The 16410-nt window shown below is 41.0% G+C and overlaps 1 protein-coding gene across 1 annotated transcript; it reads left to right on the top strand.

The window, feature by feature from the left end:
* The first annotated feature begins 6360 nt into the window (after window positions 1–6360).
* LOC138766069 (cytochrome P450 2B11-like) lies at window positions 6361–15298 on the top strand. Its single transcript, XM_069943399.1, has 9 exons — window positions 6361–7120; window positions 8314–8476; window positions 8562–8711; window positions 11134–11294; window positions 11418–11594; window positions 11727–11868; window positions 11960–12144; window positions 12383–12524; window positions 14463–15298. Exons 1-9 carry the CDS (start codon window positions 6947–6949, stop codon window positions 14645–14647), a joined length of 1479 nt encoding a protein of 492 aa, XP_069799500.1. The 5' UTR covers window positions 6361–6946; the 3' UTR covers window positions 14648–15298.
* Window positions 15299–16410: the final 1112 nt, after the last annotated feature.

Here is a 16410-nt window from a genome sequence, read left to right as displayed (position 1 = left end):
TTTGTGTTCATTTTCTTTTTTAACCCCTTGTGGAAATGGAAAAAAATCAAGGCTAGACCAACATTTAGTGTAATTTTTGTAAAATTTTTACTCTAAATTATTAATCTTGTCATGTTTTTTCATTTTCACAAGGGGTTAAAAGATAAAAAAAAACATTTAATGTGTAGAGCAATTTCCCCTGAGTACGGAAATACCCCACATGTGGACATAAAGCGCCATGCGGGTGCAGGGTAAGCCTCCGAAGGGAAGAAGCGCCATTTGGTTTTTGAAGGCTGGATTTGGATGGAATGGATTTCGAGGGGCCATGTTGCATTCAAAAGGCCCCTGTGTTGCCAAGACAGTTGAAACCCCCCACAAGTGACCCCATTATGGAAACTGCACCCCTCAAGGAATGTAACAAGGGGTGTAGTGAGCATATGGACCCCACTGGTGACGGACACAAATGTGGAACAATGTGGCGTGAAAATGAAATATTACATTTTTTACACTATAATGTTGGTTTAGCCTTGAATATATCATTTTCACAAGGGGTTAAAAGAGGAGAAAAAAAACAAAATGTGTAGCGCAATTTCCCCCGAGTCCGTAAATACCCCACATGTGGACATAAAGCGCCATGTGGGCGCAGGGCAAGCCTCCGAAGGGAAGGAGCGCCATTTCGTTTTTGAAGGCTGGATTTGGATGGAATGGATTTTGAGGGGCCATGTTGCATTCAAAAGGCCTCTGTGTTGCCAAGACAGTTGAAACCCCCCACAAGTGACCCCATTATGGAAACTACACCCCTCAGGGAATGTAACAAGGGGTGTAGTGAGCATATGGACCCCACTGGTGACGGGCACAAATGTGGAACAATGTGGCGTGAAAATGAAATATTACATTTTTTACACTATAATGTTGGTTTAGCCTTGAATTTATCCTTTTCACAAGGGGTTAAAAGAGAAAAAAACACACAATATATGTAGAGCAATTTCCCCCGAGTCCGTAAATACCCCACATGTGGACATAAAGCGCCATGTGGGCGCAGGGCAAGCCTCCGAAGGGAAGGAGCGCCATTTGGATTTTGGAGGTTGGATTTGGCTATAATGGATGATGAACGCCATGTCGCATTTACAGAGCCCTCGTGCTACCAAAACACTGGAAACCCCCCACAAGTGACCCCATTCTGGAAACTGCACCCCTCAAGGAATCTAACAAGGGGTGCAGTGAGGATATGAACCCCTTGATGACGGGCACATTTGTGCCATGAAAGTGAAAAAATGAAATTTTTCCCTTTCACGTCACATTGTTCCACATTTGTGCCCGTCACCAGTGGGGTCCATATGCTCACTGAACCCCTTGTTAGATTCCTTGAGGGGTGTAATTTCCAGAATGGGGTCACTTGTGGGGGGTTTCCAGTGTCTTGGCAGCACGAGGGCTCTGTAAATGCGACATGGCCCTTGAAATCCTTTTCAGTGAAATTCAGCTTCCAAAAGCCAATTGGCGCTCCTTCCCTTTGGAGGCTCGTCCTGCGCCCCCTTGGCACTTTATCGCCACATGTGGGGTATTTCTGTACTCGGGAGAAACTGCGCTACACATTTTTTGTCTTTTTTTGCCTCTTATCCCTTTAAGAAAATGAAAAATTGAAGGCTAGAACAACGTTTTAGTGTAAAAAATAAATTTTTCTTTTTTCACGCCATATTGTTCGGAAAATCTGTGAAGCACCTGTGGGGTCCAGATGCTCACCGCACCCCTTGTTACATTCCTTGAGGGGTGTAGTTTTCTAAATGGTGTCCCTTTAGGGGTGTTTTTTAGGTTTTGACACCCCAGAGCCTCTGCCAACCTGAAGTGGTACAGTCAAAAATGACCAAATATAACGGAGGCGTTGAAATTCACTAGGCGCTCCCTTATATCTGAGGCTTGTGGTTGCGTCAAATAGCGCAATAGGGTCACATATGGGGTATTTCTATAAACTGCAGAAACGGGGCAATAATTATTGGGGTGCATTTCTCTGGTAATAGGTTTATAATTATGAAAAATATTGGATTACAATAAAATCTCTGCACAGAAAATTAAAATTTTCAAATTCCTTACACACTTCGCTTTTATTTCTGTGACTCCCCTAAAGGGTTAAAACACTTTCTGGATGTGCTTTTGCAGAGTTTGGGGGGTGCAGTTTCTGAAATGGGGTGCTTTGTGGGGCTTTCTAACATACAGGCCCCTCAAATACACTTTAAACCTGAACAGGTCCCTAAAAATATCTGATTTTGAAATTTTACTGAAAATTTGGAAATTTGCTGCTAATGTTTTAAGCTTCCTATCGTCTAAAAAAAATGAAAGATAGTTTAATAAATGCCGCCAACATAAAGTAGACATGTTGCTAATGCTATTTAATATATAATTTATGTGGTATAACCACTTTCTGTATACGCAAAAAAGTTTCAAAGTTGGAAAAATGCATTTTTTCACATTTTTTCACATTATTTGGTTTTTTTTCATAAAGATTTGTTATGAGTATCGACTCCAATTTACCAGAAATGTAAAGTACAATATGTCACGAGAAAACAATCTCAGAATCAGCCGGATAGGTAAAAGCATCCCGAAGGTATTAATGACTAAAGTGACACTGGTCATATTCATAAAATTTGTCTCTGTCATTAAGGCCATTTCAGGCTCTGTCCTTAAGGGGTTAAAATCACCTGGACTATTGATTTCTGCAAAAAAAAAAAAAAATACGACAGTGACTCTTTAAAGGACAACTCCCGCAAACATTTTTTTTGCATATTTAACACACATTACAAAGTTATATAACTTTGTAATGTGGTTAAATACCCGGTCTGGCCCCCTTCCCCCACTTTCGGACCCCCGACTGCCCCCCCCCCCCCCCCGTCACCGTCCTCTTCTCCCATCTTCTCTCATCTTGAGACAACAAAGTCAGAGCGGCGGGGGGGGGGTGCAGGCCGGGTCTTCTTCCTCCTCAGCGTCTTCATGTAAAGTGAATGGGAGAAAAGGCTGCTGGTGCACATTTGCACCAGCAGCCTTTTCATTGGCTGGAGCGCATCACATGGCTCATTGGCTGAGCTTGCTGGAAGCCATGTGATGCGCTCCAGCCAATGAAAAGGCTGCCGATGCGCAAGGGCACCGGAAGCCTTTTCCATCCCCTGAACCCGGAAGTGAGAGACATCGCTGGACGGCGGTGACGGAGAGGCGGATGGCGGGCGAATCGAGTGGCGATCGTCACCGGAGGAATGGTGAGTATGGTGTCTGTGTGTGTCTGTGTTTTTTTTGTTTTTGTTTTTTTTTTGGGGGGGGGGTCCCGCGGGAGTTGTCCTTTAATAACACAGTTTTAGATAACTGGTAACTCTAAACAGTTCTTTAAATACAGTCCAAATATAATACAGTCCCTTGATCACAAGTGAAAGGAATGTTTGTTAGCCTAAGAGTCTGTAATATGGTTACTTTCCCTTTAAATAGAACCTGGGCTGCTAGCAGGTAAACTGGAGACTGTAGTTTGGAAGAATTTGAGATGGGAAAGGCTGAACGTGACAGATATGGCTTTAGATAGGTGACTTTATAGAGGTGAATTTAGCGAGGTGGCTTGAACTGAGATTGGCAACTACATAAGGTATGTTCAGTCCAAGTAGACTCTACACAGTTTGAAGACTACACTCTGCACAGTTTGGCTCGCTGCGTATTGAGAGAAGGGTGAAAAAACAAACTCACTGCTATGATTCTATCACAAAACACCAATGGTGCATATGCAGGAGCACAATCATCAATGTGGAAGCTGATCTGTAGCTTCTGTGACTGGAGGCCTAAAGGAACATAGTAAGCCAGGGAGCACATAGGCAAGAACACAACTTCTCTAACCCTGGACGAAGATGTGAAAACTTAGGATGATGATAGACCTTGCAGTGTGGACTAGCAATACCTATGAGGTAGTTGCACCTTAGGTGGTTTGAACTGCATAGCTGATATACAGGAAGTCAGGAACACTGGAATTCACTCAGAGTGGAACACTTTTACTGACTGAACAGAACTGACTGAACCCTTCCTTGTCTCTCTCCACCCTTACTAATGGGGGGCTGTACTTCAGGGCCTAAGGTAACTTGAGCTCTGATTGGCTCTGAGACTTGGTACTCTCTGATAGGCTTAGGAGAGGGAAGTGCTGGTCTTATTGTCTCTGCAAGCGGCTGTCACAGTGAAACTGTGGAAATCATGAAGAAAAATGCAGTTAACCCTTCAGTACATGCTTGCTGCCAATGAATAGAGATGCAGTTGGAAACAACATATGAACACACAGTACCCCTAGAATAAAATGAGAGCGTTGCCATCCTACAATACATATTACTTTCAGCAGCAGAAATACAATTGTGCCTTTGGAGGCATGCATGTGTTAGCAAATGGTAAAATTGGATGCTAACATATATGATGATTGACAAGTGCAGACATCATTGACTCCAATGGCTAACAGTTAGTGAGTATATTTCAGAGTGTTTAGGTGCCTTGTATGGGTGCCTGTTCATGGGCCTTGCATGTCCACTCAAATTGCCCATACTATAAGTGCACAGGTGACAAATGTGCTCAGGAGGTTATAAATAATAAGTACTCTAAAACAGTCCCATAACATTTGTGTCTTCTTCTGTATCAATGGCTTCTAACACCAAGTGTTCTTCTTCGCAAAACCAGACAAACTTTTTTGAAAGGCCTTATTTCTTAGGGAAGTTGCAGATGCTACAGGCTGTAATTCCCTTATTGAGGTTGCAGCTCTACTCGGCAGACTGGACACCATGTTAACATGAGACCTTTCTTCACCCGGAACTGGAACTGGCACTGCCCACTTCCTTTCTTTGAAGACACTTGACCATGTGACTGCTCTTATAGACCAAATGGACAGTGGTTAGTTTACAAGACAACATCTTACATGTCTTCTCTTCATTCAATTTTGCCAATTTCTGTAGAAATTAAGCCCTGGAAATATTAGCATATTCTCATCACTAACGTCTTGCCAATTATTCCCCCCTTGGTCACAAAGGTCAATGTGTTATCCTGCTTTTCAAGAACTCTGGTTCCTAAAAGATTACACTGTGAAGAAATGTGACATGTCAATAAAATCTATAGCTTCCGGGTACATAATATTCCAGGAATCCCTGTCAATCTAGACATGAATATTCACCAGTGGTCAGAGATTCAAATAAACATGTAGACACACAACGTCAGTAAATTACACAAACCCTTAGGTTTAGGTTCATCCACAGGTGACAGGATGGTACTGGGTTGTCAGCATAGTTTCAGTGTTTCATTTAATTCACATTAAGTATTAGCATTAGAAGTGTTAATCATGGACGTTATTGTCTACATTGCTGCAATATAGTTCTTGGGCCGGAGAATTAGAAGGTGGTTAAATTGGTGTCCTCCATTTTGCCGGTTCACCACGAAGAAATGTAGGTTTCAGTTTCGCCAGAATCCAAGTTCGTCATGAAAGTTGGGTTTGTCCTGAAAGTACTGTAATTAAATTATTAAAGTTAATGTAGTTTATGCTGCCCGTTTCCTGGTCTTTTCATATGCACCAGCGTTCTCAATGCACTGTTGATGGGCCCAGCGCCCCCAGGGTAATGATATCTCCTCTGTCATGTGCCCTTTATTAGAATCACGCCTAGCCGCTTCACCAAGGGGAGGGGATATCAGTACACTGCACCAGGACCACCTCCAGTGTGTAGAACAGGCTGCTGCACATGAAGAAAACGGTGTGGATTGTGGGAATCAGCCGGCATTTTAATAAATGGACCGAACCACCAGGATAGACAAGGTAGTGATTTTTTTTTTAATACTGGTATATTAACTTTAAAGTCCGGCGAAAATTTTTAATAAAGTCTTGTATTGCACCCCCAAAAGTTATACAAATCACCAATATACACTTATTATGGGAAATCCTTATAAAGTGCTTTTTTTCTTGCACTCACTAATGCATCAAGGCTTCACTTCCTGGATAACCTGGTGATGTCACTTCCTGGATAACATGGTGATGTCACTTCCTGGATAAAATGGTGATGTCACGTCCCGACTCCCTGAGCTGTGTGGGCTGTGGCTGCTGGAGAGGATGATGGCAGAGGGACACTGAGGGACACATGGCACTGGAGGGACACTGAGCATCCCTCTGTCATCATCCTCTCCAGCAGCCAAAGCCCACACAGCTCTGGGAGTCGGGTTGTGACATCACCATTTTATGCAGGAGGTAAAGCCTTAATGCAGTAGTAAGTGCAGGAAAAAAAGAACTTTATAAGCATTTCCCGTAATAAGTGTATATTGGTGATTTGTATAACTTTTTTTTTTTTTGGGGGGGGGGGATAAAAAAAATTCATTGGACTTCTCCATTAAGTACTGAAATTAATAATGCAGTAATGGGGAAAAAAAACTGCAATGAGGCCTCAGAAATCACTCACATTTCATGCACATCTGACTGGGTGTTCTTGCTAACCAAGTACCTTGGATACACTCAAACAAACATTTTGAGAGCAATGGCCTCACTTAACAGTTCTCAGTCATATTGTATTTGAGCTGTCAGTATTCTCCTGGCTTTTGCAACCCCTATAGTCCATATGTTTCCTTAAGATATATTCTTACTTTCACACCTTCTATGTTTCATCCATGCTGCATCAGGGATAGACAAAAATCTAGTTTCCAATAGGCTATTGCATTGTATCAGTGTCTTTTTCCAAGGTGACTCACTTCATCTGTGTGTGGACAAAGGTCTGAGTATTTTTATCTCTTCGGGATGTCATCACTACATGTATACAACCAGTGTTCTGTGTATTTCAAAATAATCAGTGGAAAATGATCATGTTCCTCGCTTCAAATAAGATGACCAAGCATGATGCAAGCAAGATCACCTGAGCCCCTACACAGAGGATGGTATAAAAGAGCACTTCTCATGTGAGGAGCGTTATCTTTCTAGGAAAGACCAAGAGTGAACATGCTTCTTGCCACAGTTATTCTCCTCCTAGTCCTATTAGGTCTGGTGTGTGCAATACAGATGAAGGGAAAGTCTAAGGACCAACTACACATGCCACCAGGTCCTCCTCCATTACCAGTGGTTGGTAACATTCTCCAGATAAAGCCGCGGGAACTCTTGCTCTCACTTCAGCAGGTAAATTATGGAGTATAAGGCTGGTTTTATGGGGGGAAAAAATTCTAAAATGTAAATTATTTCTTTCCCATCCCTTAATTTAAGGGATTGTACAGACTCAAAAAAAGATCACCACGATAGATTATGAAGGATATTGCAGCCCATTTCAATTGAGATTAAATTGCAAGACTAGGGACAATATATGGCATATATATATATGTTTTGGGTTACTATGATTTCTGTCTAGTCAAGAGGTCATTGGCTTTACTTATACGGTAAACCACACTGATTCTTAGAATAGAGGGACAACAATAATTGGAGGTCTTATTAAATGGAATGTTAAATTCTTAGTCTCCAACAGTAAATGGAAAATTAAATTAAATTAACCCAATTATATCTTAAAACTCAAGACTGTAAAAAAGTGAAAGATGATAAGGATTCTGACCCCCCCCCCCCCCCCCCCCCCTATCATGCTAAAATAAGGACATAGGTACTGTTGCTTAGCCACCCATATTAATAAAAGACAAACGAGGAGATTTAGCAAACTGGTGTAAAGTAGAATTGTGTTAGTTGTCCCTAACAACCAGTCAGATTCAAATTTTTACCCCTCACTGATTCTTTGAAAAATGAAAGGTGGGATCTGATTGGTTGCTAGGGGCAAATGGGCCAATTCTACTTTACACCAGTTTGATAAATCTCCCCCAAATTCTTAAGTAACTATTTTTTATAAGACCAGAAAAAGTAGCCTGCCCTGTTACATAGGGAATCCCTTTCTTTATCTGAACCATTAGAAAACATGCTAGGTGACGTATTAATGTAATCTGATCCAGCAGCTACACCTTCTATTGCTTTCCGAGAACTATTGTACAATGTTTGCAGCAAGGTCAGGTCAGAGTACGCAGAGAGGCTATCTTACATGTCTGAACTAACACAGCAAAAAAAAAAAAAAAAAAATCCTTAGTTCTACTTGGTAAGAATAGCTGACTGGATTTTAAAAGGTATATTCCATCCATGGAAGTCTTCTCATGGACTTCTTCAAGAAAAAAAATCTAAGCTGTAAAGGAAATAACTCTCTGTAGCCTTTAATACCTGAGTAATCATGGACCAGAAGTGGGATCCTGAAGTTCTTTCTGTCAAATGGCTTTACAACACTTATCTATTAGGTGTATTATAAATGTTGATTTTTGACCCCACTTTTTAAAAAAATTCTTCAGCTCCAGAAAAAATATGGCCCGATATTCACTGTATATTTTGGGTCCCGACCAGCTGTGATGCTTTGTGGATATGATATGGTAAAAGAGGCCTTAATAGACAACAAGGATGTGTTCAGTGGAAGAGGGAGGATTCCAGTGGCTGAATATATTCTTAAGGGCTATGGTAAGATGTTGTATCATAGAAAGACTTTGATTCTTTGTTGAACTTGTCATATTGAGGAGGTCCAACTGAGAATTTTCTCTTCTAGGAATTTTAGGCAGCAATGGAGAGCGCTGGAAACAAATGAGACGTTTTGCCCTTACCACCCTTAGAAACTTTGGGATGGGTAAGAGGAGTATAGAAGAAAGGATCCAAGAGGAGGCCCAGTTTCTTGTGGAGGAATTTAGCAAAACGGAAGGTATGGAATCTTTGTATGTGCTGTACTTGTCTTCTATGTCCTACGGCTAGTCTTTGTGGGTGCAGTAATTGGAACAACCCAAACATTTTCCCCTTTGGATTCAGTTTGTGCATGATTATAGGATATGGCTTGAATGAAATCAATGAATGCAATGGTGGTAGGCCTCAAAGCTACTTTCATTGTTTGCTCAATAAACTGGTCAATGTCTTTTTGCATCAGGACTAAATATAAAAATCTATACTAACGATGAAACCTATTTTCAAATGTCTAGTAAATTAAAGGACAACTCCGGCGAAATTTTTTTTTTGCTTATTTAACACACATTACAAAGTTATATAACTTTGTAATGTGGTTAAATACCCGGTCTGGCCCCCTTCCCCCACTTTCCGACTCCCGACCCCCCACCCCGGAAGTTAAAGAATGTATACATTACCTATTACGGCCGTCACAGTCCTCTTCTCCCGGGCGGCATCTGGTGACGGGTGACGTCAGAGCCAGGGGGCGGTCCGGGTCTTCTTCCTCTTCGGCGTCTTCATTGAGAGTGAATAGGAGAGAAAAGGCTGCTGGTGCACATGCGCACCAGCAGCCTTTTCATTGGCTGGAGCGCATCACATGGCTTCCAGCTTGCTCAGCCTTGATTGGCTGAGCTTGCTGGAAGCCATGTGATGCGCTCCAGCCAATGAAAAGGCTGCCGGTGCGCAAGCGCACTGGCAGCCTTTTCTCTCTCATGGACCCGGAAGCAAGAGACATCGCTGGACGGCGGACGCAGGTGACGGTGAGGCGGACGGCGGGCGAATGGAGTGGCGATCGTCACCGGAGGGATGGTGAGTATGGTGTCTGTGTGTGTCTGTGTTTTTTTTTTTTTTTGGGGGGGGGGTCCCGCCGGAGTTGTCCTTTAAGACATATTGGTAGGGTTATTTTACTATTTGTATCTTCCCATGTCCACTCTAGCCAAAAATTCAACCTACTTTATCTCCCACTATACCTTCTTAACTTTAACCCCTACAACATAGTTGGAGAGTAGTAGAGTTGGCTTAATTCTTGGCTAGAGTATACATGGAAACAGGGACAGGAACACTGTTACAGGATGTAGACGAGACATGGAGCCAAATGAAATTATGAAAGACCACTGACAAGCAGTAAAATAATTTACTTACCAATATATAGACAGTTACAAATAGGTTTCCTCAATAGAAAACCACTTAACTTATCGGGAGATAGAGCCAGGAGAAGACCGTGCTAAAGGCCCTATTCCACCAATAGATCTGATGACAGATTATCTGCCAAAGATTTTTCAGCCAAACCCAGGAACAGACTATAAACAGAGAACAGGTCATAAGGGAAAGACTGGATTTCTCCTCTTTTCAAATCCACTCCTTGGTTTGGCTTCAAATCTTTGGCAGATAATCTGTCGTCAGATCTGTTGGTGGAATAGGGCCTTAAACGTGGCCCTCTCCCGACTCTGCGTCCTGTGATCAGTCTGACTTACAATGGCTCTCTATGAAGCCTGACTGATAAGGCGACACAGAGCTGGAAGAGGATCGCACTTAGCGTGGTCTTCTCCCGTTCTTCCTCCCAGTCGGTATGGGTCTGAACACTCAGACCCAGACCGATCAAAACTTTAGACATGTCTCTATGACGACGGTGAAACTTTAAGAGCCTGTGTGCTCCTTATTTTTCTTTCTCAACTTATCCTGTTTCTCCTGCACCTATTTAAAGCTGCTCCATTCATAATTTATTGCCTAAGTTGGTTTGGTTGGCAATTGTTGGTTCCTTGTGTTCCTGAGCAAAGGTATTGTTCCTATGCCCGCTATTCCATGTATTCTGACCCATGGCTATAACGTGAAATATGCTTGCTTGACTTACCCCTTCTGTACCATTTGCTTTAGTCAGAACTATCTGACTTGAACTATCTGAGCCACTTGCCCTGATGTGTGCCCAATTCCCCACCTATTTAACTATACTGCTGCCTCATCCCTGCTACCATTTTGATTCTTCTCTTGACAACCCAGACTGCTATGTTTTACTTCTTAATTCTCTGTTGCTTTGCACCGGCACTGCTTGGTTCTCTGAACCATCCACTACCCACACTTCAACCTGGTGCTGTCTAGCAGCAAAATTCCAGCTTACCTATCTAGGAAGGATAAAAGGGTGAAAATCCAGAGGGCACTAAGACTCTTCTCCCAAGCATTGGTCAAATTTAAACTGGTGTGATAGCATAGCAAATCCACATTCACTGCCCGTTACACAGCCATAGCCAAATGGACTTCCAACAGCTAGATACAAAATGATGAATACATAAATAAGTGAAATTTTTTTTTTCCAAATTACTGTACAGTCAGGTAAAAGGACAAGAGAGTAGCTTATCTTGTGACATATACTTTACTAGATTGTTGATATTTGTCTTTATCTATCTCCACAGGGAAAGCGTTTGACCCTACTTTTCTCCTCAGTTGTGCTGTATCCAACATCATCTGCTCCATTGTTTTTGGCAAGAGGTTTAATTATGAGGACAAACATTTCGTGACTCTTCTCAACAACATCACTGCGGTTATTCGATTCATGAATTCTGGATGGGGTCTGGTGAGTGTTGACTTTTTAGCTATTTTTGTAACTCAACTCTAGAGATAATTATTGGCAATAGATATCAATACTTTTCAGTAAAACACATGTCCATTAACTTAATTTAACTCTCTAATATTTTAGGTATTCTACTACTTTCATGGACTTATGCAACATATTCCTGGCCCTCACCAGAAAGGTATTCAGCATCTAATTGACCTTAAAGCATTCGTTCAGGAGAGAGTGGATGAGAGCGCAAAAACACTTAACACTGACTCTACACGCCATTTTATTGACTGCTTCCTGGTTAAGATGCTAAAGGTAAAAGAAAATATCCTCTTGCGTAAGATTTTCTTGAGTAAAATCAAACCAGTGTGTATATACAGTATATATAAAATAAATAATTTCTACTAGTTTATCATGTACAATCAGCTATGTTATTTGTCTGTACAGGAACAAAAGAATCCAGCTTCAGAATTCCAAAATGAGAACCTTGTAGCTTCATCAATAAACCTGTTCTCTGCTGGGACAGAGACTACCAGTACCACCCTTCGATATGGCTTCCTCGCTCTACTAAAATATCCTGAATGTCAAGGTATACAAGTCAATATTACATTTATTCTTGGATTGCTTTTCCCTCCAGTAATAATACAGACCAATTAACTTGAAATGAATGTCCTGTATAGCAAAAATCCAGGATGAAATTGATCGTGTGATAGGTGATCGTTGCCCATCAGCAGAAGACCGAACCAAGATGCCTTACTCCGAAGCCGTAATCTATGAGATCCAGAGATTCAGTGACATTGTTCCAACAGGAGTTCCACACTGTACTACAGAGGACGTCTCATTTCATGGCTATACTATCCCAAAGGTAATATATATATATATATATATATATATATATATATATATATATATATATATTGGTATGTGGACAATAGGTGCCTGTTAGAAGGGAAGCATTGTTTTCTTTCATCGTTATGGTTGTGTTCATATCCAACCAAGGAAAACATCTGCACGGAGTCTTCACCATGGGATTCCCCCAGCACTGATGACAGTCTCCGTAAATCAAAATAGTTGTTCTAACCCCTTCTTTTTTCAACCTATAGGGCACAGATGTGTTTCCATTACTAACCACTGTACTGAAGGACCCTAAACAGTTTGCACAGCCAGAGCTCTTCTCTCCCGATCGGTTCCTGGATGATAAGGGGACACTACAGAAACATCCAGCTTTCATGCCGTTTTCTGCAGGTAAAATGAATTTGGTGTTTTGTCAACTGTTATTATCCCAAATCACCAATATACACTTATTACGGGAAATGCTTATAAAGTGCTTTTATGCCTGCACTTACTACTGCATCCACGCTTTACTTCCTGGATAAAATGGTGATGTCACGACCCGACTCCCAAAGCTTTGCAGGCTGTGGCTGCTGGAGAGGATGATGGCAGGGGGCGTAGGTAGCGTTAAACAATGGACTTTCACGAAGGAACAGCCATTGTTTGTACAGCATATGAACATAGCCAAAATCTTGAGACTGATTGGTAGAGCAGAGAGGTGCATGTGTCTTCATTTCCCGATTAACCCCTAGACGACTCTGGGCGTACAGGTACGTACTGGGCCGCCGCGGTCCCGGGTGCCACTTGTAGCCCGGGACCACGGCTGTTAGCGGGCACGGTCCGATCGCGTGCTCGCTAATTAAGTAATCAGATGCAGCTGTCAAAGTTCACAGCTGCATCTGATTACTACTCGCAGCCGATTTCCTAGTGTCTAGTGGGGGTATCGCCCCCCCTCCCCTTCCCACGATGCGATCGCGGAGGGGCGATCCCCGTGTCCTTACCCAGCCGGGGTCTGCGCCGTAATGGACCTGATCCCGGCTCGACATTCGGTTGTTTTCGGCTGCAGCAGTCGAAAGTAATCGAGTGCCGATCTCATTGATCTATGCAGTATAACTATACTGCATAGATCGCAATGAGAGATCAGTGTGCTTATACTAGAAGTCCCCCAGGGGGGAATAACCCTAACCCCAGGGGGAATAACACTAACCCCAGGGGGAATAACCCTAACACCAGGGGGGCTTCTAGTATAAGTGTAAAAAAAAAGGGTTTTATTAATTAAAAAGCCCCCCCCTTAATAAAAGTTTGAATCACCTCCCCTTTTCCCATGTTATAAATAAAAATAAACATGTTTTGTGCGTAATCGCCCAAAATATTAATTATATAGAACGAAAAGAAAGAAAAGCATTACAATAGCTCACCTGTATAATGTCACAAAAATAATTCATTTTATTGAAGCACAGAAAAACATAAAAACATTTAAAAACATACACTCATAGTAAAGAACAAAATAAGCTGAACTATAGCCTCTGTGTTTTATTTTGTTCTGTACTATGAATGTATGTTTTTATGTTTTTCTGTGCTTCAATAAAATGAATTATTTTTGTGACATTATACAGGTGTGCTATTATAGTGCTTTTCTTTCTTTTCGTTCTATATATTTTGATTACTTAGCATTATAGCACCCTATATACCCTACATAGGGTGGTGCCCTCCTTACAATCATTACAAAAATATTAATAATCACATTCCTGATCTCGCACGGTAAACAGCGTAAACGGCAAAAAAAAAAAGTGCAAAACTGCGCATTTTGGGTCGCATCAAATCTAGAAAAATTGTAGTAAAGGCGATCAAAAACCTGCATATGCACAATCAAGGTATCAATAGAAAGAACACATCATAGCGCAAAAAGTGACACCTAACACAGCCGCATAGACCAAAGGATAAAAGCGTTATAAGCATGGGAATGGAACGATTTTAAGGAACATATATTTGTTAACAATAGTTAAAATTTTTTACATTATACATTTATACATGTTACATATCATTGTAATCGTAACGACTTGAGGAACATATATAACAAGACAGTTTTACCCCAGGGCGAATGGCGTAAAAACAAAAACCCTCCAAATAACAAAAATGCGTTTTTATTTCAATTATACTTCAATAAACTAATCCATGAATTTCAGATCACTTGCAGATGCACTTTCATTGTGCTGTCCGTAGATTTGAGTCTGCGGCTACAGTCTATGGAAAGTGTGAAAGAAGCCTAATATGTGTTTACCTTCCACTGCTACTTTTTCAAATTGTGAAATTTTGAATCAAAACTACAACTAATGTATTTTTCCTTTGTAGGAAAACGAGTTTGTGTGGGAGAAGGTTTAGCACGAATGGAACTCTTTCTTTTCCTGACCACACTCCTCCAGAAGTTTACCCTAACCACAGTGGTATCTGAAAATGACATAGACTTAAGTCCTGCGTACAGCAGTGCAGGCAATACGCCCCGTTACTACACCATTTCTGCAGTTCCTCGTCAATAACCTTTTTACCTCTGTTATGATCATGTCACATTTCAACTACTTGTTTTACATCTTTGATATCATTTTTTATATTAGGATTATTAGGTCAACCCCTCATTCCAGCACTGTCCCCAACGAGTCTTCAAAAATAAAAAAAAAGAGGGGAAGGGGTGCTATAAAGCTTGTGCTGCTCTGTTTTCACAATAGATTGGGCTCCCAACAGTTTTAGGGTATGTTCACACTGAGTAAATTAGGTGGAATTCCTTAGCAGAAAGTTTCAGTGTGCCATGTCACTTCTTTGAGCGGAGAGCGATGGAAGGGGAGGAGCGAACGCTCTCCCATACAGATGCTATGGCACACTGAGACAGACGAATTCCGCCTAATTCACTCAGTGTGAACATACCCTGATACCCAAGGAGTGGTACAGTAGTTGTCATTCGATTACAGCCATGAGAATACTAAATATTGAATATTGAGTCTAATTAGTTTCATTGTTTTCATAGTATATTTTATTGTTCACTAGCTCAAATTTATCAGACTCATTTCTGTCCGAGACAAATAGCAACCGATCACAGATCATTTTGAGATACAAAAGCTGAGCTGTGATTGGTTGCTTTCTGTCTGCGCTAAAGAAAATGTCTGATTTTATCTGGGCCAATGTATCTATTTATTATATGCAAAAATAATTGTCTGTAAATGTTTTTTGTTAAAATAAAAAAACAGCACTTTTTTTGCTTTTAACATTTGTAATTATTACATTTATTGATTACCAAAAAAGGGCATGGGCGATTTAGCAAGGACGGGACACAAAGGTGCGGAGCTGAATGAGCTTGGCTCTGCTGTGTCTCCCTCTGGCATTACACATGTTTCCAGGCATAATTCAAGCATGTCAGGAGGGGACCACCAGTCCTATCACAGTGGTGGTCAGATCCTAAGCAAGCGCTGTCAACATGACAGTGAGACACAGGGGCCAAACTTTAATTTTGCTAATTTTGCTAATTTTTGCAATTTTGCTAATACAATACATCTGCAAAATTACTTTCTTTTGCATTTGCCAAAGTTAAGTGATGGAAACCTCTGTTTAAGATTTTCAGAAACCATCTGGTCCCATTTTGGAAATTATTATAAAAATGTGATAATTTGCTGGTAAACCTCTAGGCCTTCTAATGTTCTGAAAAAGTAAAAGAACGCGTACCAAATGGTGGCAACATAAAGTAGACATATTGTAATTGAGAATTATTATCTCACAATTTTGGAGTTTTTCCACAAATAATATCAGTGTGTATCAACCTAATTAAATCACAAATTATAAGGTAAAAAAATTATTATTATTATTATTTTTTTTTTTCAAACGCTGCTTCTATCCATTTTCAATCTACCTGTAACACATACCCTATGCCCTATGTCTATTCTGAAACTTGGACTACTATTTTCAATGCCACCTTTGTTGATACAAAATGATCATGACCCTGGCTTTTGATTATATGACCATGACCTCAAGATCACCCATGCTGCTTATGTCACCAGTCAGGTTGCTAAATCGTAAATATGCCTATTGTCAAAGCTCTTTCTTGCTCTAATATATCCAGTCTGTACCATATAACTGAAAGACATTTGAGAAACCTGTAAGTGTTTTCAGTAAGAAACTGAATACAAGAACAAGGCAACACAATCTAAGGTTGTTGGGGGAAAGATCAGGAGCAACATTGGAAAATAATACATTGGTAGTAGATGCGTGGAACATACGCGATGATCGTTTCACGCTTACTCATGCTTCGTCATGC

This window comes from Dendropsophus ebraccatus, chromosome 10 (genome assembly GCF_027789765.1).
Source record: "Dendropsophus ebraccatus isolate aDenEbr1 chromosome 10, aDenEbr1.pat, whole genome shotgun sequence".
NCBI lineage: Eukaryota > Metazoa > Chordata > Amphibia > Anura > Hylidae > Dendropsophus > Dendropsophus ebraccatus.
This window is presented reverse-complemented; position numbering and strand designations above follow the sequence as displayed.

Bases quoted from the DNA above. Each gene is read 5' to 3' on its own strand.
- LOC138766069 (XM_069943399.1), top strand. From the start codon at position 6,947: ATGCTTCTTGCCACAGTTATTCTCCTCCTAGTCCTATTAGGTCTGGTG. The intron at 7,121-8,313 runs GTAAATTATGGA...AAAATTCTTCAG, and splicing joins TCTTGCTCTCACTTCAGCAG to CTCCAGAAAAAATATGGCCC. The intron at 11,295-11,417 runs GTGAGTGTTGAC...CTAATATTTTAG, and splicing joins TGAATTCTGGATGGGGTCTG to GTATTCTACTACTTTCATGG.